Genomic DNA, 24,318 nt, shown 5'->3' with positions numbered 1-24,318 from the left:
TGACATAGGAGCCTTTGTAAGGAAATGAAAACAAAAAAAAAAATGGTTAGACCTCAGGGTTTTAGGCTAGAGTGGAAGTGTAGAAAGTCATGGGAAAAGGACAACAAGCTAGAGGAAGCTAAGGAGGCCAGTTCACTCTGTGTCACTCTATCTGCAGCGACGAGGATGCCCCTCTTTCCGCATATAGGGAGGGTACCTGTTCTGGGGTCTCATGACTTCCTTCACGGGAAGATCAGAGTCCTCCATGTACCTGAGGCTTCTCACATTCATTCAGCTTAATACACTCAGTATGCCAAGGTGTCATGCTTTGGGACAGTGTGTCCTGAACTCCATTAGTGGCTACTTGCAATGTGGTTTTGAAACAAGGGATGGAGATTGGGCTCAACTTCAAATATATGAAGGAAATGTGGGGATTTAGCCACAAGAGTGAAGGGATTGGTGGATGGAAAAATACTAAGAAGTAGGGTAATTCTTTGCTTCTCTGATGTAACATGATTTTGGCTGAAAGCAGACCAGGGTGATAAGATATTCAGAGAGTCAAACCAGGAATAGGGGATTCTTGCTAAACAGACTCAGTAGGATTCTTTTCTTTTTTTTTCTTTTCTTTTTTTTGTCTTCTTGAGACAGGGTCTCACTATGTGGTTCAGGCTGGCCTTGAGCTCACTTTGTAGCCCAGGCTGGCCTCGTCAGTAGGATACTTGCTAAACGTGGAATAAGGGAAACAAGACAGAGTTCAAGGCTGGGCCTAAAGAAAAGGAGGACTCAGAAGATTCTCAGAAGTGTTTGTCACCCAGCAAACGTTTCCTGATCGATCCCTATCCTGATTTTCCAGCCTCTTTTTCAGTCTTTAGATCCTGTTGATTCCATACTGAAGTCACTGGAAACTTCTCATCTTTCCCTGAACACATTTCTAGGTCATCCCAACAACTCTAGGATTCCTTAGTGGGTAATTATGACCGCAAGGCCTAGAGCAAAAAGGAACAGTAGGGAAGCAGTTATTTAGGAAATAACCATCTGTACACGGACCCTCTAAGCAGCCTTCCCTGTTTGACAGTTCCCCGAAGTATTCTTTCCTTTGCTGAGTCCCTTAATAGGGCTGCTGCCCACTCATGGGCAGTGTGCCCTGGCGTGGGCAGAATCAGCCCGGAGGGAGATGGAAACCATCTTTCTTCAGGGTGCTCTGACACAGTGTTATTTGTGCTAACAGAGGTTCTGCCCCAGGACTTGGGGTCAGTTTTTTCTTTTTCCTTAGAGATTTCTTCCATATATGTCCCCCTTCTCCAGGATTATTATTTTGTACTTTTATATTCCTTACTACAACGGTTAAGCTGTACAAGTGCTTCCCAACTTACGATGGTTCAACTTACAATTTGTCTACTTCACAATAGTGCAAAAGCAACACACGCCCAGAAAAAACTCTACTTTGAATTTTCAATTTCAATCTTTTTCCAGACCAGCAATACACATACGGCGTCTCTCACAATGCTGGGCCACAGGAGGGAGCCTTGCAGCCAGCCACCGATGATGAGGGAAAACAGCTGATGCCTCAGTGTACCTCGCTGCTAAATATGAGTTTACACATAGTAAATATATTTGTGATTTATGACATTTTCACCTCATATGATGGGTTTGTAAGTCAAGAAGCAATTTCACAGTAGTATGTGCCATGTGCTTTAAAACAAGAGTTATTACATTTAATTCTTACAACAGCTATGTAAAGTCGTACTTTTGTGTTCATGTGACACAGGATAAAATTAGGTTTAAGTAAATTAATGATTTAAAGCCACAGTGAATTGCAGAGTCAGGACTCCAGTTGGACCCAAGCCAGCTCAGGTAATCATCCTTCACAGCTTTTAAAACACTCCATACTTTAAAAGTTTAGAAACAGTTAGTTTGGGGCTTGTTTCTTGTTCTTTTTTTGTTTTGTTTTGTTTTTTCCGGTACCGGGAATCGAACTGATGACCTCGTGCTTGTTTCTTGTTCTTGTCCATTTGTTTGATTTGTTCCTAATCTTAAATACATAAATTAAACTAAGAGGAATTTTAAAAATTCTCTGTAAGACACAAAATATAAATTTCTGTATTTTTCCAACCTCTGTGGCCCCTAGGAAACATTTCTTAATGGAGCTGAGAGGACAAGTGAAATTTCTATAACTCTATACTAATTTGAGGGAGGAGAGTAAAGATCTAAAACTAGATGGTCAAACTATTTTGGATGAAGGAAAAAGATCACCTAAATTCTATTTTGGAATAATCACTATTTTTGAAATCCATTTGGGGAAGAAAAACAAAGACCTTACCACATAGTTTATGCACTGTGCGGCTATTGTACATAGGTTACCATGGTAACGTTCAATAGGATTGTCAACTGGTGAACTATTTTCTGGCTCCTGAAGTATGATATTCCTACTCATTTTTAACAGTTTACCCTCATCCCAGGAGGCTCAATCTCATGTCCCTACCTTGCACAGGACACAGGGAAGGTGGCTTCTTTCCATCTGGGTGAGGGTGCCTCTGAAGGGACATCAACTTCTGCAGAAAGGGGATGAGGGTTTCCTTCTCTCTCCTGACTTCCTCAAACATCTAGTCAATACAATTCTTTTCTTAATTCATACTGCTTGAACGATAATAATTTTTCTTTCTTTTTATTGTGTCAAGCCTTGCCTAGTGAGTAGGGCAGAGCTCCTGACCCTTGATGCCCCTGGGGCCACTTCTAGCACCTCTCAGGGAGCCCGAAGAGACCTTGGTGGCTATGAATGAGATGACAGAAACTGATCTTTGTCCACAAAAGGGCCAGTTGGAGGCCTCCTGGGGGCATTTACAGGCCTCAGACCCCTGTAGGGGCCTCACAGTTTCAAATTCCTGAAAGATGAATACCATACAGTATTCCCTGGCCCCAGCCCTAGCTTTCCTTACCTTTTTTTCCTTTTCATACTTTTGTTCTTTCTCACCATCAACATTCCTACAAAAGAGGATTTCACTCAATTTTGCTTTACTATGCTCTTTTCTGAGTATGGGCAGAGACTTCTCCATGGCTTAGCGGTTTTAAATGCTAAACAGAGCAGAAGATGAAATTTAATCCTTGGCTTTGTAAGTTATATTTATTTCTCTAGTATTTCAGGCCTGGAGCGTCCAGAGAGGAAAACTGTTTTGGTAAAAAGGAAATGGTAGGTGGATTAGATGGGAAAGTAACACAGTCTCTGAAAACAAAAACAGTGCCCTGAGAGTCAAAAGTCCTGGGTTCTAGTCCCAACTTTGCCATTAACTTACATCAAGTTTGACCCTTAGTGGCCTAATTTATAAGATAAAATGGCTGGCTGAGAAGTAGTACTAAACAATGTGAAGGCATACAAACTCTAAAACAGACCTTTGATTCAAATGTGGGCTGTGCCATTTCCTATCTACATTTCCTTTGGCAATTTATTTCACTTCTCTGAGCCTCCATTTTGTCATCCGTATAATGGGAATAAACAGTATACCTGCTTACTGGGGTTGTTATAAGGATTAAATGATACAGACCTCTTAGCAAGTGCTCAATAGAGATAGCTATTGCAGATTTTTTGTGGGTTTTTTGTTTTTGTTTTTGTTTTTGTTTTGGTCTTTTTGAGACAAGGTTTTGCTATGCAGTTCAGGCTGGCCTTGAGCTCACTTTGTAGCCCAGGCTGGTCTTGAACTCACAACAATCCTCCTGCCTCAGCCTCCTGAGAGCTGGGATTACAGGCATGTACCACCATGCCCGGTGAGATAGCTATTAATATAGAAATTCCACAGATTTTTTTCACATCTCTATATAGTTTAAGATTCAATTGAACGTTAACTTATTTTTAAAAAATTTACTTTCTTCCTGGTTTACTGAGAATGAGTTTGGTTCTTTTGTTTTGCAGGGTGGCACTAAGGACTGCACTGAGGGTTTTTGCACTGAGCTACATCCCCAGCTCTTTTATTTCGTTGATTTTTAGAATTTTGAGACAGACTGTTGCTAAGTCACTAAATTGGCCAGGCTGGGCTCAAATTTGTAATCCTCCTTCCTCAGCCAATTATGAGATTGTGCCACCATGCTTGTTAAATTCTTTTTCTTCATTTGCTGAAAACATATTGCTTTTTTCTTTTATTCTGTAAGTGTAGGGAATTACAATGATTAATTTGTTCTTAGCTCTGAGGATAAAACTCATTTGGTCTGATATGTTATTCTTTGTATCTGTTACAAAGATTTGTTAAGGAATGGTTACATCTATGTTCATGAGGGAAAATGGTCTGTGATTTTCTTTTGTATGCACTTAATATCTTTTATGGGTTTGGGGATCTGAACAATACTGAAAAAATGTGCTGGGAAAGGCTTGCTCAAGACTTCTCTATTTTCCAAAGTTTCTGTAGAATTTCTGTTGTTTCTCTACTCCCAGTTGGTTTAGCTTTGGTGTCTAAATGTGAAAGAGACTGCCTGGCCCTGCTGGTTTTCCTTCCCCTTAGATGATAAGGGATATTTACCACTATGGGAAAAAAGTGATTATCTCCCAAGTAGAATACTCTAAAGATGCATTTTAAAAGGGAAAAAAGCCAGGCATGGTGGCACACGCCTATAATCCCAGCACTCTGGAGGCTGAGACAGGAGAATCTTTGCGAGTTCAAGACCATCCTGGGCTACAAAGTGAGCTGAAGGCCAGCCTGAACTGCATAGCGAGACCCTGTCTCAAAAAAAGACAAAAAAGAAAAGGGAGGGGGAGAAGACACTGAATGATTCAGAGTATAATGCTTGCCCAGCATGTACCAGGTCTTGGGTTAGATACCAAAAAAGAAAGAAAAAGAGCAAGAGAGGAGAAAGGGCATGGGAGAAGAGAGGAGAGGGCAGAGGAGAGGACAAGGGAGTGGAGGAGAGAGGAGGGAGGAAGGCAGGTTTGAATAAGTTACAGAAAACTTTAAAAAGGAAGAATTCTGCTAGAATCTAAACAATACAACTGTGAGTGATACTAAGAAATCAAAATGTAAAGATAGAATTATATGTCTATTATAGCTGAGTGTGGTGGTGCATGCCTATAATCCCAGCACTTGGGAGGCTGAGGCAGGAGGACTGCCAGGAGTTCAAGGCCAGCCTGCCCTATATAGCGAGACCCTATCTCAAAAAATAAAAAACAAAACACAGAAAAAAGAAAGAAAAAGAAAAGAATTATATGTTTGTAGTTTCCTATACCTTTCCTTTATAGCATTTACTCATTTATATATAATCACTTCATTATATTTAATTTATCCCATTTAATATAATACTTGTAATTAAGTAGTTTTCTTTTATTCCTGTGAGTCTTCTTCACACAATTAGAAGCTTCATGAGAGAAGAGATTAGTTCTGTTTTCCTTGCTCTTAGCTTCATAAATCTGCCTCAAGAATAGAAAGCTAGTAAATGTGTAATTAATGCATGGATAGGTGAATTATTGAATTAATTAATGCTTTCAGATGAGCTTCCCAGGAAATGTGCTTGTCCCTCAAAAAAGTTAATCCATTCAGCTTACATTCATTGAGGGCATATTTGGGGCTTATTTGGTGACAAGAATTATATAAATACGAAGGCACATATGAAAAATCCCCCTGCCTGGGGAGTTTAATGCCCAGTGGGAGAAAAGATGAGAAAATATACAAGCACAGTAAAATATAAGAATTACTTTAGAAACGTCCACATATGGGAAAATAGATAAAAGAAACTCCTGCTGTTCTAGCACAGCCACCTACTATACTTGGACTGGCTCCTTGAAAGTGGGGAAGGTTTTCCAAGGCAGGAAGGGGAGGTAATAAGCAGCATGAGCAACACCCTGTGGGTTGAGGGTAGGAATGTGTTTCTGTTCGAACCCCTCCTGCCCATTCTCCAGTGAGTGCTCAGCATGTGGTTAGTGATGGGTACCTTTAGGATACGTGACTTCTGCTAAACACAGAATAGGAAGCAAGAAAAATGAGTGCTAGAAACAAGGCCCAGGGCCAAAGCCCAAAGAGCCCCAGTGCTGAGGGCTGGAGACAGAATTTCTCCCTGATCCTGTAAGTAGTGGTGAGGTCACAGCGGCTTGTTAAGTAGGACACTGCTTTTCAGATTTCACCAAGTGCTCCTAAGGCAGAGGAGCGTGCGTATGCACCTCTGGGATGTGGGGTGCAGTGCAGAACAACCTGACACTATCACGGTTTCTTTAAAATCTTGCTTTACTTTAAAAAATGCATATGACTTCTGTGAATGACTCCATATGTATTTTTAAATATAGGGTATTATTTTAAATTACTTGACTTCAATAAATGATGCCCTAAGAAGATATTGACTACATAATTGCTCTATAATTCTAGGTGGCCCTGTCACACTCTGTCATGGCTTGGGGGTTATTGCAAGAGGAACAATATAATTAAGGACATATATTTTATAAGATTATTTATAATAGCCACCCAAAGAATCATATACAAGAGAGTGCAGGAAATCTGTCCACACACTAAAAACCAAAGAATCCAGCTGAGGGCCTGGATCCCATGATAATGTCCTGCATGAGTCCAGCTGAAGACCTAGAGCCCATGACAATGTCTCATGCAGGCCTGTTTCATGGATCTGCGCTGGGAAGGCCCAAAGGTCAGTGGTGGAAGCTAGAAAGTCTATGCCAGAGGGATAATGGATCTGTGCTAGCAGGGTGATGGATCTGCACTGGAGCCAGGAGGTAATGCTCAAAATAAGAACCAGAGGTCCGCTGAGAAGTACCACAGCCATCCTCAGTGACAGTGAGGTCCCAAGCTCCTCTGAAAATCAGGACAGCTGAGTTCCCATCAGGAAAGCCAATGCAAAAAGCTTCTCCAAGAGACTGAGCAGTGCACCGTCTTCCCCTCCGGAGCCAGGAAGCGATGCTCAAAGTGAGAACAGAGCTCCCCCACAGTGAACCGAAGCCATTTTCAGTGACAGCACAGTCCCGAGCTCCTTGGAAGATGAGAACAGCCAAGTTCATCAGGAAGGCCAGCATGACAAGGTCCTCTAAAAGAACCAACAGCTTCTTACAGCTTCTCAACAGCTTTCAACAGGCTCCCAACAGCTTCTACCAGCTCCCAACAGCCTTCCTTCTTCTCCAGGTTTGCCTCTTCTGCTGCTCCCAACAAGTCCACAGGCGGGCCTCCCACACCCAGCACCAGCTGGTTCAGCTCAGCTGGGTGTTACAAGCTGACCACGAGTTATCAGTCTACCACACACTGACTGCCCATGACTTCCAGGAATATGAGCATATATTCCTGAGAAGGACAAAATATGGAGAATATCCATTTTGTTCACTGCTCTTTTTCTGGAACCTTAACTAGTACCAACACATAGCAAGTGCTCAATAAGTGTTTATTAAATTAATCAATCCTTATTAATGAATTATTAAATAAATGTCTGTAATCCTAACACGGTAGGAAGCTGAGGCAGGAGGAATGCAAGTTCAAGCCCAGCCTGAGCAACTTAGCAAGACCTTATCTCAAAATAAAAAGTAAAACAGGTCCAGAGATGTAGCTCAGTGTGAAGGCTCTAGGTTCAATCCCCAGTAGCACAAAAGTAAACAAACTATAATGAGGGATATCAGATGATGACAGATATTCTAAAAAGCGGCACGAGGCAGATGGGTCTTAGATTATTACAGAGGTACAACCCAGGGAAGCAGTTCTTTGGCCGTTGCAGCTGCAAGACACGTCTATATGCTGAATGAAATACACCCCCCTCCCTTTTATCTCAGTTCATTCACCTGTGACACCACAGCCCACCTGGAGATTTAAGACGAGCTGCAGTGGTGAAAGAGCAGAAATAGAACTCTACCTGATTCTGGATTAATGTCAAGGAATGGTAAACTAGTCAGATGGAAAATTGTAGATAAAAGCACACACTTACTCTTCAACTAAAAATAACCTAAAAAGAAAAAAAGCTAAAGCTGTTCTCAGAGGACAAACCTCCATGGTATTCATCTAGATTCCCTCATCTCCACTTAAACGAATCACTCCCTCCTTCTTGCTACTTTTTTCTTTTCCCTTGCAACCCAACACTCATGCCAGCCTGTGCCTTTGCAGTTTCCCTAGGCCTGTCACCCATCCTGCCCACTGAAATGCCATGACCCTTCACACCATGAGCCTGGTTTTCTGCACTCATGTTCACCTTTCATTGACTGCCATCTCCTCTGAACTCCTGGGGCCACAGAAGTGGTGCCAATTTTGTGCTGTCTTACACTGTTTGTTAATTCTTTTATATGCCTTAGAACTATCATGGATGCTCCTGAATGCAGGGAGGAAGAGTCCTATATTAATCCCACCCTATACCTTCTACAGAACTCCTATACAATGCTGGAGCATACTACATGGTGAAGGTGCACCTTCAATGGTTGGTACATGAACTAGCAATGAATGAAACTGCGTGTATGTCTCCCGCACCTCATCACAGAGCTCACCACTGGTGGCACAAAAATCATCAGATCTGTGCTAGAGTTCCGCAAGTCCACAGCCCCAGAAAGGTCAGAACCTCATGGGAGGCCAATGTGAAATGCACAGAAAAGCTGATTCCAGGACTAAAAACCATAGTGGCTTTTAAAGACCACAGAGAAAATGAAAGATTTACACAAATGTTTTCCCCAGGGAGACCTCTGTCTCTATAATGTTTCCAAGCCGCAAATGCAGCAAAAAAGATGAGGGTGGAAAAAGAGCTCAGCTGGGCAGAATAGGGCTTCACTTTTACTGAGAATGAAGGCCCCATCTGAGGATTTCTGTACTTCTTGAATGTGTTCTGAAAACGTGGATTCATATCCCCAAAATGGTTTAAGTACAGCATGACTGATGAACATACAGAAAAGAAGGAGGGAAGGAAGGGAAGAAGTGAGGAAGGAAAGAAGAAAGAGAAAAAGAAAGAAAAGATACTTTAAAAAGTTCCCACATATTTTTCCTTTGGGTTTCATGGGTCAAAATTAGCAAAGTGACTGGCGATTTCCCCGTTCTTGATGAGACTTGGTTTCATATTTTCTGGTACCTTCCTCTCAGCAAGGTTTTAGAGAGAAGGGAGAGCCTAATTGGAAACAGAAGCCTTTTCTCATTTTCTGTCATGGTGAGCAGACAGTGCTGCAACAGAAATGCTTCCCAGCAGGAGAGTTTCCACTCGGTAACTAACACAAGCTTCTGGAGCACAGGGACAAGCTGTTCCGTTTTCTGAAGGACTGTCTGCTCTGGCATAGGGCTGGACAGCTCTGTCACGAGCAGTATGGTCAGTAAAGCACACAATTTTGAAAGATGACTATGTTGAATAGGGCAATAAAGTGAGAGAATAAAAAGCCACAGATACAATCAAGTTTCTAGTTGTTCTCAAAAGTGAAGATGAAGTGTCTACAGTATATAAGACAATACTTGCCCCCTCAAAATCACTTACTGGTATTTTAAGTATTGTGGTAGACTGAACACAAGTGTTTTTGTTTGTGTGCGTGTGTCCACCCCAACTCCCATTAAGATGAAACTAAAGGAATAAAATGGATATAAATCCAGAAGACAATATAATGGAGGAGAAAATACAAGTGAAAAAGCCAGGCATGGTGGCGCATGCCTGTAATCCCAGCACTCAGTAGGCTGAGGCAGGAAGATCACTGTGAGCTCAAGGCCAGCCTCAGCTACATAATGAGTTCAAGGTCAGTCTGAACTACATAGTGAGACCTTGTCTCCAAAAAAACAGAGTGAAGGAGAAATGTCAACAAATGTTTGGCTGATAAAGCCTGGCATGGAAGCACATACCTATATAACCAGCTCTCTGGAGGCTGAGTCAGGAGCATCACTGTGGTCCGGAGGCCAAACTAGGCTACACAGTGAGTTCAAGTCCAGTCTGAACTACATAGCAAGACTCTGTCTCAAAAAAAACAAAACAAATGTTGGCTGACAAGAGAAGATGGAGGAGAGGTAACCGTTTTGCCAGAACACGGAGGCTGGACCCCCGTGCTGACAGTGAACATGTCAGTTCAGTGAACGATTTGAGGACTGGAAGCTACACAGGTACAGCTAAAAGATTAAAGCTAAAGCATGGGGCTTAAAGCTGAAGGACTGAGTGAGAAATCTGGGGATTTTTGAGAAGATAACAATTTTAATATGTATCATTATGTTATACAAAGAAAACTCTGTTTTAAAAAAGGAAGTTGGATAACTAAGTTTCTCTTTCTGTGCTTTTCACAGGGAAGTCCTGACTCCTCTGTCTTCCCAGGAGAAGGGAACTTCGGGAAACTAGACTCAGGAGTCAGCCAGTTTGTAAACAAAGTTGGTGTCTCTAGGCCTTTTCGCTGAGGTGGTTCTGTTTGTGGCACGAATAGGACTCCCTTGAGCTCCCACAGGCCCCCAGCTCAGACAATGCTTGCAGCAGTTACCCACTTCCCACTGACAGACAGGTGATTTAAGCATTCTCTGTAGAAAAAGTCTACAGACTCTGGACAGTGACATCTGGAAACCCTGTGACGAAAAGGTCTACAGAAAAGCCTGCTGTTTCCAGTCAGAGCATTTTCAAACAGCTTGTTAGCATCTAATATGATACATTTGAGTAAGTTGAGAGAGAAACACATAGGAAGACATGCAAGAAATCCTGTGGGTAATATCCTGAAAGATGTAATGGAGAGTATATCCTTAAAGAATAGGATGTTTGGAAGAATAGACAACAACAACAATAGCAGTATTTATTATGTATCATATGTGTTAAAACCAACTTAATTCCTATACTTTAATCCTTATTTATTGTCCATGAGTTGGATATAATTATCTTCCCAATTTTATAGAAGAGAAAACCAAGACACAGAAAGTATAAAGAACTTGCCAGAGGTTACACAAATAGAAAGGAATGTGTGTGATATAAGTTTGCTGATTTCAACAACTACCTTATATTGTCTCCAAAGAGATCCTTTAAGAAAACATTTGGAATAACTCAATCTAATAACACAAAAGAAAAGATGAAAAAATAAAGAATCAACCCAGGAGTTCCAACGTCTGAAAGAAAAATGTACAGAGAAGAGAAAATGGGAGGAATTATTTTTAAGAAGTACAATAAATAACATTTCCTGACAAAGAAAATGAATGTTGAGACAAATGCCTTCAGAATAAATTATTTTTTTAAAAGACCTACACCCAAAACCATCATAGTAAAATTTTACAACTCCAGAGATGAATACTCTGAAATTTCCAGAGGAAAAACAGATATCACTTCTAAAAGGTTGGAATTAAAAATGGCTCCAGACTTCTCAGTAGGAATTCTGGGAGCTAGAAGCCAATGGAGTCCTCCTGGAAGTCCTCTTTCCTAACTGTCTTTAGTTGCACTGTTGTGGCTGCCTCTATATCCTGAATCAATTCAAAACATTTACCTTTCCTGTTCATGTTGATTTCAGGAAGAGCCACAAGCTGCAAAGTACTAGATCCAGTGAATAAGCTGGATGAAGAACAGTAATGTTTTTATAAGCCTGCCTTTCCATTGGATGGCATTCAGCAGCAGTATTCACTGTACTTTGATCACACCTTGTAAAGACACTCAGGAAAGAAAACTTCCAAAGCTCCTTTGGAAAGTGGCAAGAATGATGGGATAAGTGTATTTTAAGCACAGAGCAGTTTTTTTGTTTTTGTTTTTGAGAAGAATAATAGCACTGTTTTTATGGTAACAAATGTTAAAAATTTAACCATTTATCATAGTTTTGATCACCCCTATATGTCTTTTTGTTTTGTTTGAATGTTTGCCATCTGCTTACATTATTCAAAAAAAAATTTAAGCCTATTTAAGAGATTCCAACGATTAGCTAGATTGAAAACCACTTATATTAGGTAATAAGGTTCTCGTTCCTCACTACCTTTTCACCATAATCATGGCGTACATCTGGTCTATAGGAAGGGATGTCAGCCAGAACTGCTTTGCTGCTCTGATGAAATGCAAAGATCATCTGGAAGTCAATTTCCTGACAAGACAAACCCAAGACTCATAGTTAGATCATCTGAATAAACACATGGCTGAATGGATGAACAAATGAGCATGAAGCAGCCATTTGAGTCATTTGGGTGTGGGTAAATGACAGGAAGAAAGTAAAGTTAGGGGAAATTGCCTGGCATTACAAATCCTGATTGCTGAGACATGACATTTTCTGCAGATATATACTGAGTGTAGGAAGCAAAATTGCAATGTTGGATTTAGTCTTGCCACCTTAATGTGAGAAACTGGTGTCTGGTTTAACCCATTAGCTGCATGACATCATTAAGTAGCATACAGATCAAGGTCTAGATTTTAATTACCATTGTCTTTCTCTGGAAGAAAAGGAGCTCCGAGAGTTTCCTTGTGAACCATGAGCCAGGTCTGTTCACATACTTGATGTAAGAAACACATTAGGGCTGGAGATTATAGTCATGTGTTCAATCTTCAACAGTGAAAAGAAAGCCTTTAAGAACTTATCTAATACACTAGTTATTTTCAAGACATTTCAAAAGAGTCTGTTAAATGAAAGATATGATCCATCTAGTCAACTTTTCATGAACACATTAGTAAGAATATATTCTAAACATTCCTCACAAATTACCATAGGATAGCAGCTTTAGCCTCTTGGACAAATACTACCAGATTCTTTAATATCGGATACAAATGCCATACAGGGAATTAACATCTCATATCCTACCTGATAGAATCTTTGAAGATAATTTTGATTTTTTTCTCCTGAGATCAAGATGACAATACCTTTGTAAAAATGTCCCCATGACACAGTACCCCATGTATTACTAGAGTGACACAAAAAGCATTATAGTTTATATCTTTTTTGAGCATAGATCTCAGCTGTATCAATTATTAGCTAGCTCTAATCTTAGCAAACTGCTTAGCATCTGAATTTTAACATTTACTCTCTAGAATGAGTCAAAACCTGCTTCACAGGGTTGTTCAGATTAAATGAAATTGTATGTGTGTGTTTATCTCTTTAAAGTCATAAAGTACTCATAAACCCAGTTAGTCCTAAAACAATAATAACAAAATCAGTAATAGTACTCATCTTCTCCAGGGTAGTGTTATTTGTGCTGTTATACAACTAGAAAGGAATGAATTGAAGTTGTACTGTTATTTTAAGGTGTAGGTGATTTCCCTATAAATAGAAAATGCACTTCCCTTGATTCCTTTAGTTTTATGGCTCTTCTGTCCCTCCTTAAAAAGAGTGACTGAAAAAAGAGACAAGATTAAATTTAAACCAGTCACTGTCTCTTTTTTTTTTTGTCTCTTTATTATTAGCTTTTATATATAGGTAGAGAAGATAAATATAAAAATTGAATCAAGGCTTTCCTGTATCAGTGGATTTCAAATATCAACATAATCTCTATTCTTCATTGTCATGGATCCCTAACAATTGACTATTGCTTTCTCAGTTATAGTCAGTCTATTTTTAATATTCATCTTCTGTTAAATCTCTGCTGAAGATAATAAAAGATTTAGATTTAGAAAGTGCCTTAGCGTTGGAATGAGACAGACGCTATAAATAGATATGTCAATGAAATAGGTTAGGGTGAGATCTAATTCTGAGTCTCAGAATCAAAGAAGATATTCTGTCTGGGCTGTGTACTGGCACAGGCATGTGTGCAGGGGTCTCTGGACAGAGCCATGTATGTGCACATTCCCATATATGTGTACATCAATACATGCATGGAACATGTATGAGCATATTACTGAGGACATAGTTCCAACGGCTACTGTATTTCTGAATGATCTGGTCTTTGTGAACCAGGTGAATCTTCTTCTTCCAACAATTATTACTGGAAAATTCAGGATAAAACCTTATTCTCAGGTAGTCAACCTCTATCCTATGGGACACCGGCATGCTGAGTATGTGATTCCATTGCCCTTGTCCTTTCCAGGACCAAACTGAGAACTTGTCAGGACAAGAGGTCCATGGTGACATTCCAGTCTGCCTGCAGTGAGGTCAGCTTGGCACCTGGCTACCAGTCATAGCCTGTAGAATGCCTTTACCTGTCATTCCTAAAATTTCAACCTATTCTTCCAGGTCCAGAGTAAACACTTCCTTTTCTATGAATTCATGCTATTGTTGTAATCTTCCTCTTCTGATAGCATATAGTCCTTTCACACAACTTTCATATTTGTCATACACTGCTTTGAATTGGGATTGATAAGTACCTGTTTTGTTTTGTGAGACTGGGGTCTCTTCATAGACAAAAAGCAATGCCATTCATCTCCGTCACCCCAGCAGCACCTAATACAGTACCAGGAGGCCACTCATATTTGCTGAACAGATGTGGACTCCTGGTTGCTGCCCTCTGGGTGCATCCATGTTGTTGATGTTGCTGTTAGTTTGTGGCACCTAGAAAGGGAAGCATTAGGAATAAGGTGTCAGTTGAAGGAAATGGTAAAGAAAAAATGAGCATCCCTGAACATTTTATGATACAAGTAATAATATGTTGCACACTAACAGAATTGTTATGATTTTGGAGCAGTTTCTCTGTGACGTGTGATTCTCAGTGATAATAAGAGATAATGCGAGAACCATCTGATACACAGATGAGTTGTAATAGGAGACGGACCCGAGGCCAAGACAGTGACCCGGATGAAGTTGTATGGTACTGCTCTAGCTCGAGATTCCAGAGTGTATACAACCAGAGCACCCCAGGACTTTGTAATTTAGGGCCGATACTGACTAGGATAAAGACTAAATGTCAAGACTGAAAGGACTCCCCAAGTTCTTTCACTGACTCCTTAGCCTCTCCTGGGGCAGTTTTTGTTCCTTCCCTCCAACCCTTATTACATAGCTGACTACAGTCAGTGCTTCACAACATCAGAATTCATTTTTCCATTAATAAATTCTACAAACACAATAAGCTTTTGGTATTAGGAAAAGAAAAAAATCTGTTTCAGTTGAAAAAAGATAAGTGACCTCAAATTGTTGAGTGTTATTAAAATAATGTGTTTCTATTTCCTGGACAAATTTCTTTCAAATACCTGATGTTTTCTAAGAGTGTCTTTTTTTCAGTGGGTCCTTGAAAATTAACTGCATAAAGCTAGAATTTAACACATAACACTAAATGGCAACAACATGCTTTTCAAGTTTAAACCCAAATGGTCTGTAAGTCTTTGTCAGTTACAATCCTTCCTAGAATCACAGGCATTTGCTAATCTTCCCTAAGTAAATTCTGCCCCCTTGTGGATTAAAACATCTATAGCTAGGAAAGAAGTGCATTGATTGCACGGGCACCTGGGTTCCTCTCAGTTCTTTCAGAGAATTCCAACAATAAAACTAGACTCTGTTTAAATTGTGTAAGAGTTCATTGGCGATAACAAATATACTCATATATGTTAGTATATGTGTGTATTTCACATTTCACATTAGAGTCAACTAGTGCAGTGCCTGGAATATACTAAAAACTCAATAAATAAATATTTCATAGTATGAATATTTTCAAGATCCATATATAAGGATTCCTTTTACACCCCTGAAATAGTCCTAGATTAATGACTCTAGTAATGGAAAATTCACTAAATAATACAGCTCGTTCTCTTGTCAGACAGGACTGTTTTGTAGCTCATCAACATATTAAGCCCAAGCTGGAGACACAGCTCAGTGGTAGAGCTCTTGCCCAGCAGGTTCAACCTCAGAACTGAAAAAAAAAAAAAAAAAAAAAAAAAGCATTCAAATAGCTTAAGTCTTTGATAAGAGAATCACATAATTCTAGAACTAGAAAAAGGTGTTAGAGATCTCCCAGCCTATCATCTTATGATCAAATCTATTATGCCATTTCAATCTAAATCTGCCCTTGGGAACAACATTCAGTAAGCTTATCACTTATTTTGTAGCCTTTCAAATGATGGAAGGCAGCTCACACACTGCCTTTTACTCTTCCAGCCTCCTCACTTATTCACTTACATTTGTGCCAACTATTTTTCATGATGTGTTTTTCAGACCTCATCATTTCCTGGCCACATTTCTCTAAATGCCAACTTTTATCAATGTCCCTCCCAGTTTTAGCATCCAGAACTAAACATAGATGCTCTGGATATACTAGCTGGCCTTGGATAAAGTAAAATAGAGCCATTACTCTCCACGTTTATAACATCGGACTTCTATGGATGCAGCCCCAGTAACCACAGCTCTTTCAGTAACCACACCAACTGTAGTTCAATGATTTTTTTTTTTTTTTGAGGCAGGCATCTCACTGTGTAGTGCAGGTTGGCCTTGAACTTGCTTATGTAGCCCAGGCTGGCCTTGAACTCACAGTGATCCTCCTGCCTCACCCTCCCGAGTGCTGGGATTGCAGGTGTATGCCACCATATCTAACTAATAAAATTGTGATAGTCTTCTAGATCCTTCAGGTTGTTCTTGCCCTGGACTTGTTTGAAGCAGTGTTTGAAGGTTTTTGGTTTTGGGTGCTAGGGATCCAACCCAGGGCCTTGTGCATGTAAGAGCTTTGCTATTAAGCCATAGCCCTGGCTCTAGCTATAACTTGTAATGTTGTCTCTATTAGATTTCTTCCTGCATTTGGCTCCAATCTCAGCTAGTTAGATAATTATGTATCTCACATGTGTCCAAATAGATTAGCTCTACTACCTAGCTTTGTAAATCAACATTTAAACAAACAATTCTGTTTCTAAATTACCAATTTCAAGGTAAAGACAGAGAAAGAAGACAGAATAAAAGCTGAAGGTAGGCTGTCTCTGCAGTGCCTCCCACTGGCCATGTGCCCTCAGCTGTGTGGCCTCAGTGTTTTCTTCTTTAAAACAGAGCTGAGCAGAGCATCTGGTCCATGCTTACAATTCTAGCCGCTCTAGAGACTGAAACAGGAAGAGCTCAACTTTGAGGCTAGCCTGGGTAACTTAACAAGACCCTGTCTTGAAATAAAAATAATAAATTTAAAAGGGTAAAGATACAGCTCAGTGAAAAAGGAGTCTGGGGTCAATCCCTAATTCTGAAGAAAAAAGAAAAAAAAAGAGCTGATAACATTAGCTTACTGAATAGTCACAGTCCTCCCAAGAGACAGTGCATTTGAATGAACTATTAATTGTTAAATTTTTGTGAGGTAACATCATAGATAACATCACATGTAACATCAGCTTTCCAAGGGTTGGCGGGAAGAAGAGACTGTTGCCATCATTATATTCCATGAACCATCCCTATCTGGAAGAGCTTAGTGTAATTTTTCAGTGTGGATAAACAATGTAAATTATGCATTGAAACAGTTTGTCACAGAAGGAAAAGGAGGTGAGCAGACCATTTTTAATCAATATGTTTTTAATCTGAAAACTTAGGGCTGGGGTTTGAGCACAGCCTGAGCAACTTAGCAACCTGATGAGACCTTGTAGCAAAATAAAAAAGGGCTGGGGAAGTAACTCAGTGTGGAGCCCCTGGGTTAAACCCTGTATCAAGGTGTGTGTGTACTGTGGGGATTCTATCAGGCATTTAGCAGCTCACGGTAGATGTGGGTTTTCTCTTCCAAAGACCCTCATATAGGTGCTCGGTGGAGATATTCTGGGGTTGGTCTGAGTGTGGGGCTAGAAAAGCAAAATGCACAGTATAGAACTGGAACTGCACTAGTTCACAGTGAGGGAGCTTGAAGTAGGCTGACAGGAGGGCACCCGTGGTCCCTTTTGCTTAGACTGCTCCCTGCACCTGGAATGTTCCCTTCCTGCAAACTCTGTGTGGCAAAAGCAGGTCTGTTTTTCTAGAACTGCCTCCATCCCACTTGCTCAGTGGTGTCTTCTGTAATTGCTCTCGTCAGAAGTGACCTTCCATACAGCACTACAAATTTTCTTAGACACGCTGATGATGTTGTGGTTGTAGAGAAGAACATCTTCAGTTTCAGGAGATGCCTGATGAAACATTCACAGGTACAATGCCGTCTGCAACTTACTTTCAACTAGTAGAGCAACAAATACAAAGAGATAAAGCAAGTGTGGCCAAATACTAATAGCTGTCAAGCAAAATGACTTCCAGGTATCTCACAATCATCACGTGCCTCCTTGATGTGTGTTTTCTGGTTTTCCTTGTCTTTGAAAACACAGAACGTACAACTATGAATAAATTACCATTTGTGAAGTGTGTACTACTGCAACGGCAATCAGATACACCAAAATGTCCCCCAGGATTTGGAGGCAGATTTATTTATGGCGACTGGCACTGATCAGGATCATTCCCAAAATATCAGGGATCATACCCGATCTCTGGTGGTCTAGGGCTTATATGGGATAAGCAAGCAGGAAGTATAGAGGCAGAGTGGCTTGTCACTTGGGGACTGGTTCTTACGATATGCATCATAGTGACCAACTACACATCACAGTGACCAGCCGTTTCTAAAAAACAAAAGTAGCAGGAACTGGAACTGTTACCTGGGCAACTAACAAACTGAAGCATACTGGCTGGGAGTGGGGCATCTTATGCTAAACTATGTACCACATGCCCTGCTAGTTACTTTGCATACAACATATATTTGCATGTGACAACATTTCAAGGGTAATGATTGTTTTTACTTTCATTTTACAGAGAAGAGTAAAACCCATAGTGGTCACTGAATGAACTGGTTTTACAGCTACTACTTAAATCCATGTGTAAAAAAAAAAAAAAAAAAAAAAACTCCTGTCTGACTCCAAATCGCATGCTGTCTCCTGAACTGTATTGAGGCTTACAGAAATGGTCCAGAATTTTCATTCATGCATATGTGTGAACAATAACCTCTACAAAATTACATATATACCATGTTTCCCCCAAAGTAAGAACTAGCTAGAGAATAATCAGCCTCGAAAACTAGAGTAAGTATTTGGGAAATTGGAAGAATTCTGTTAGGAAAGTGTTATGGCTTGTATGTAGATGTCCCCCGAAAAGCCTCATGAGGTCATAGGTAGGGCTTTTCAGAGGTTGCTAGATCTGAAGTGTGTGATGCTGGGATCAAGGGTATGTGATGATTATGAAATTAGTCCACTGACTGGTTTGGCACAGTTCTGGCTAGGATTAAGGGTAGCCGACCCTAGGTATAAGTGCTACCTGCCCTAAAGGTGGGCAGCCTGGATAAGATATAAGGGACAGAAAGGGTTGCTGCTCTGTTGCTCACTTGCTGCTTGCTGCTTACTGCCTTTTTCATGCCTGCCTGTTCTGCAGTGCCCCTCTGCCATGCCACCTTCCCTTGCAGCCAGCCAATTATGAACGGAAACCTCTACAAATTGTGATCTGCCATAAACATTCTCTCCTTTAGCTTTGGGTGTTGAGCATTTTGTCTCAGCAGTGGGAAAAGTAACTAAGAAAATAAGAGAGGAAGATATTTTTTTCAAATGTAGTATCCTAGTTTCTATTAAAAGAATACCTACTTCATCTTCCTTGAAGGGTCTTGAAGGCTTAAAATAATTATTATGATTTAATAAAATGTTATTCTCTAACTTTTCAGAGAGTTAAAAAAAAAAAAACCCTAACCTTAACCAACAACGACAACAAAAAACCTAACCTTACCTAACTCTAGATAACAGTCATCTCAAAAAAAAACTTGCAGGAAACATAAACAGGGAGGAGCTCACATTTTACAGAGACTCCTATTGTCATCACTGTTCTAGGGGCTCAGTGTCTTATTAATTACCTCAGTGTCTTATTAAATGTCCATTTTTTAGATGAAAACACTAAGGCTCAGAATAAGAATTCTTCTAATTCTTGCCCTATTTGTTAAGTGCCTGAGTTGTGTGCAAAAGCCCCACTGAAAAGAAGCCTACAGCTTCCATAGAGGCATTTCACATGGACATAGAGAAGCAGTCCTAACCACTGCCACCATGTGATACCTCTTCTCATAGTGAATGATGTGACAAAGTCTCAGAGGCTGAACTTGCCATGGTGCTACCGGCCTGCAATCCCAGCTCGCTGGAAGTTGAGACAGGAGAATAGGAAGTTCAAGCACAGCCTGAGCAATTCAGTGACTTAGCATAACCCTGTCTAAAAAAAATAATAATAATAATTAAAAACAATAAAGGAAAGGAAAGAAAAGAAAAGAAAGAAAAAAAGGAAATTATTTCCTTACAGGCAATTCTGCCACTAGCTAGCTTTGTGACTTGACATTTCAGTTCTCTGGTCTATAATTTTCTGGTAAATTAAATTGATGATCCCCAAGTTTTGTTGTTGTTTTGATTTTATAAACAAAGATGAATCCTTCGGTGCCCAAAGAACCCTAGGCTAGCCATGGGGTGATTGGACTGCCCCTTCCCTCTTATACATAAAGACACATGCAGAGCTGTCCCTAAGCCTTAGAATTAAACACAGCCCAGGCCCTGGTCTGCATAGGCTAACAGCAGTATAGATTTAAAAAAAAGAAAAGACTACAGAAGGACATAGACCTCTGCAGATCCTGCTGGCCTCTTGAGAGTCTGGGGAGCTGAGGCTCTGTCAGAGAAGCCTATAGGTTCATGAGTTTCAGTTGAGGTTCTTGCCTTGGTGGAGTCACTTATATCACTGAGGGCCCCTCCCTACATGGCTGTAGTTAATTCTGGATATCATATAAATAGAACTTGGCACTCTGTCAAGGCACAGCACCGCTACTATGTTCCGGTCCTTCTGGGACAGCAACCAAATCTGAGCCTTTGATTCCCTCTAGTGGCGTAACTCAGCAAGTTTCATAGCAGACTGCATTCATTCAGTGTATAGTAAGCACCTACTGTGTGCACTATATTGATGCTGGGTTGTTTCGCAAGGCCTGGGGGATCAGGTCTGTGGTTTCACTGAGCACTGTTGTGCCCAGTAGGGCTGGAGGCCAGAGTTCCTTACAAGCTTAGCTTAGTACAGTGAAGACTGGCAAATTTCTGAGCCACTCTGTAGCTAGCTGTCTGATGGGAACTGAAAAAAAATGAGTTATTACATAGATTATTTCTGTTCCACATGAGTTACTAGGACCTTGGGCTGGCTTTCTTAACCCTGTACCCTTACTGTGTGTTATGGTTTGTCACTAGATGTCCCCCCAAAGCCTCATGTGGGTGTCCAGAGTTTGTGATTGATTCATGATTCAATGCTGGGATTATGGGTGTGAGTCCTACACCCACCCTAGGGTGGGTAGCCTGCATACAATATAAGGGAGGGAAAGAGGCTTGCTCTCCGCTCCTCCCTTTTTGCTCTTGTTGCTTTTGCTATCTCCTGCTGCCATGAATTGCTGCCCTCTGCCATGTGCCACCTTGCCTTGGAGCTAGCCAAGCATGGACTGAAACCTCCACAAACTGTGAGCTAAATAAACCTTTCCTTCCTTAATTCTGGGCATCAGGTATTTTGTCCTAGCAATGAGAGAAAAGTAACCAAGACAGTTTGCTTGTTAGTCTAGGCTGGCCTTGAACTCACTATGTAGCCCAGGCTAGCCTTGAACTTTCAGCAATCCTCCTGCTTCAGCCTCCCGAGTGCTTGGATTTCAGGCATGTGCTGCCACACCCAGCTAAAGTATGATTTTTATTATCAATCGCACCACATATATTGGACCAAAATGAGGGCAACATCTGAATTCCTCTCATGGTCTTACACTATGCTTTACATTTATTCTAACAGGACTCAGTGAGGTATGCATGACAAGGGATGACACAAAACAGAAGTTAGGGTCGTCATTGCAAACCTGAGCACGTTGGAAACTAAGAATTATTATAGGCAGCCCATGAGTTATAGTGAAAGGCAGAGCAGACTATGTAACTATGCTTTCTTAGGAACTTTCTCATCACTGGGACAAAATAGCTGATACCCACAAGTCAAAGGAGGAAAGGCTTACTTTGGCTCACAGTTTGTAGAGGTTTTAGTTCATAGTTGCTGGCTCCAGGGCAAGGGGCATGGCAGAAGTACATGGCAGAGGAGGCTTGCTTGGGCATGACAGGCAGGAAGCAGTGAGCTAGTCTTTCTTCTTTCCCTTTATATTCCATCCAAGCTATAAGCCTATTGGCTGGTGCTACCCACACCCGGGGTGTGGGAGCTTCCTATTATCCATACCCAGAACCACACTAAACCAACCAGTGGACTAATCCAGTTATCACACCCATAATCCAACGTCACACACCCATGATCCAGCCATCTCCTAAAAGCCCCACCTATGAGCAGATGAGGCTCTGGGGGGACATCTAGATATAAGCCGTAACATATGCATTGCAAATAGGTGGCGAAGTTTGGGGAGAATAGTTGCATACAACTTTGAAATAGCCATAGCTAATGGGTAGTATCTACAGTAACAAATTTCTATATTTCCCTGTCTGGGAATCTGACCTGCAGGTCAGGGAAAAACAGTTGAACCAAAGAAGCAGTTGACCTTTTAGGGTCAAGGTGTTAAATGACCCGGTGTCTCATCATATCAATTCATTCATCTTCAGTACTATAGTTTAATAGTCAATAATGTTAAGTATTAAGAGAGAGTAATAGGAAAGAAGAGAGAAGGTGGGCTGGGAGTCTATCTTAGTTCAGGCTGCTATAACCAACTACCATAGGCTTGGTGCTTTATAAATTACAAATTTTTTTTTTTTTTTTTTTTTTTTTCAGTTCTAGGACTGTAAATCTAAGATCAAGGTGCTAGAGGGCTAGGATATAACTTATAGGTACAGCACTTGGCTAGCATGCACGCAAGGCCCTGGGTTTTATCTCTAGCACTGAAGAAAACAAAGCAAACAACAACAAAAACTAAGGTGCTGATCAATTCATAAACAGCCAACTTGTCTCTGTGTCAGCACACAATGGAATGACCTACGGAGTTCTCTGGGTCTCTTATAAGGGCATTAATCTCATTCATAAAAGTTTTTTTGTTTTTGTTTTTGTTTTTTTTTAATTCATAAAAGTTTCATTCCCCTGGCCTAATTACTTCCCAAAAGTCCCATCTTCAAATATCATACTGAGGGGTGGGTCTCCATACATAAATATGAGGAACGACGTGACCAGGGTCTACAGTTGCTTTTCCCATTGATGGAAAAAGATGAAAGCTAGAGGTAAGGAAAGCCTAAAGTGGTGCTAAGTTTCTATTGGCCAAAGAGATATTGTGTATCCAAATGGGGTAACTTAGAATTTTGTTTTGAATAGAAAGATTTGTTTCATATTTTGAAACTATATTACATGAACGTAGACAGAAAGGCAACAGAGGCTCCAGTGATAAAACTGTGTGTGTCCTGAAAGGAAACAGGAATGCCTTATAAGAGCCCTCTCTTCCCCAGAGGTGTTCTTCCAATGCAGGGAGGTCTGGGAGGGTAAACCGTCTTTCAGAGAGCTCTGAGGAGTGACCTGGAAATACAGCCTCACACTGGGGCCAATTTTGAGGAGAATGCCAATTTCTGTTTGCGCTCATCCCACATACAGTGTACCTGCAGGATGAAGAAGGAAAATACAGGGACTTGACAGACATTAGCCCAGGCACAACTGATGGAATAGGACAGTTTCCAAGAGCTTTATGACACAAGAGCTTTATGAAGAAATGAAGCAATGGGTAGGGGGCTGCCCCTTCCTGTACCGTAACTGAGGGTGGACATGATCTTAGGAACTGTGTGGGTATCTGCACGACAAAGGAGGCACCGCAGTCAGGAAATAGGTTCATTTATTCCTGGGTATCACAGTGGACTTAAATCCAAACTCAGAGCCCACCATTTCAATAAAATATGCCATTCTCCCTACTTTCCTAGTTGCTGGGCATGCAACTGCCATCCTACCAGTCCAGCAGGCTTGAAAACAATCTTAAGTTTGGAATTATTTCTTTATCTTCTTAGATCCAGTAAGTTGCTGTGTTCTGTAGTTTTGACCTCCATGTTACTTCTCAAACTTTATCCTTCGAACAGGAGTTGCTGGGCAGCTTAGTGCATGGTTTCCTTAAGCATCGTCATCTTTTGGGAACCCTCTGCTAGAAGACGGAAAGATCAAAAGATGCCCACAGGAACATCCCACAGTTATACGTTGTGACAGTTTCCCATACGTATTGCCATTCAGTTTCTGCACTGCTCATCGTACATTTTTCTCTTCCAGTTTCCTTCTGTGTTGGAACCCTGGGAACTCACACTGAGATCAAAAGAGTGGCAGAGGAAAAGGTCACTTTGCCCTGTCACCATCAACTGGGGCTCCCTGAAACAGACACCCTGGATATCGAATGGCTGCTTACTGATAATGAAGGGGGACAAAAAGAGGTAAGTGTACACAGGGCTAGAGTCCCCCTCTCCCTGGTCCGTCTATGTTTACATTCCTCAGTCTTCCAGTCTTTCTCATTGGATCTGAAAGAGCAGCAACTGTTTTCATCTGGCTTACACTTGAAAGAGTTTAGCTTTAGATAAAAAACTACGGGGGATTTGGGTTGTTGGGATAAGATATTATGCTCTTTGTATAAGCAACAGCACCTAGAAAGCTGTTTGGCACTGGACTGGGAAATGAAT

General features: G+C 40.8%; 2 protein-coding genes across 5 annotated transcripts in view; one reads left to right on the top strand and one right to left on the bottom strand.

Annotated features, from left to right (window-relative positions):
* Window positions 1-24,318, bottom strand: part of LOC102020433 — a 60,370-nt gene that overhangs the window by 8,360 nt on the left and 27,692 nt on the right. For 3 of the 4 annotated variants that reach the window (XR_001232890.1, XR_001232891.1, XR_001232889.1), the window contains exon 4: window positions 14,122-14,305. The gene's annotated coding sequence lies outside the window, so the exon portion shown is untranslated. Of the gene's footprint in view, window positions 1-12,248; window positions 12,371-14,121; window positions 14,306-24,318 lie in introns of all 4 variants that reach the window. The other variant, XR_001232892.1, reaches the window with a different exon arrangement.
* Clmp (CXADR-like membrane protein) overlaps window positions 1-24,318 on the top strand; it is a gene marked incomplete in the record, with an annotated part of 108,601 nt that overhangs the window by 64,559 nt on the left and 19,724 nt on the right. Inside the window, 1 exon segment of the mRNA XM_005378375.2 lies at window positions 23,918-24,075. Coding sequence (XP_005378432.1) covers window positions 23,918-24,075 — 158 coding nt within the window.

Source organism: Chinchilla lanigera, unplaced genomic scaffold (assembly GCF_000276665.1).
Source record: "Chinchilla lanigera isolate Chin_1 unplaced genomic scaffold, ChiLan1.0 scaffold00011, whole genome shotgun sequence".
In the NCBI taxonomy this organism is placed as follows: domain Eukaryota; kingdom Metazoa; phylum Chordata; class Mammalia; order Rodentia; family Chinchillidae; genus Chinchilla; species Chinchilla lanigera.
Note: the sequence above shows the minus strand (reverse complement) of the source record. Positions and strands in the feature narration are given on the sequence as shown.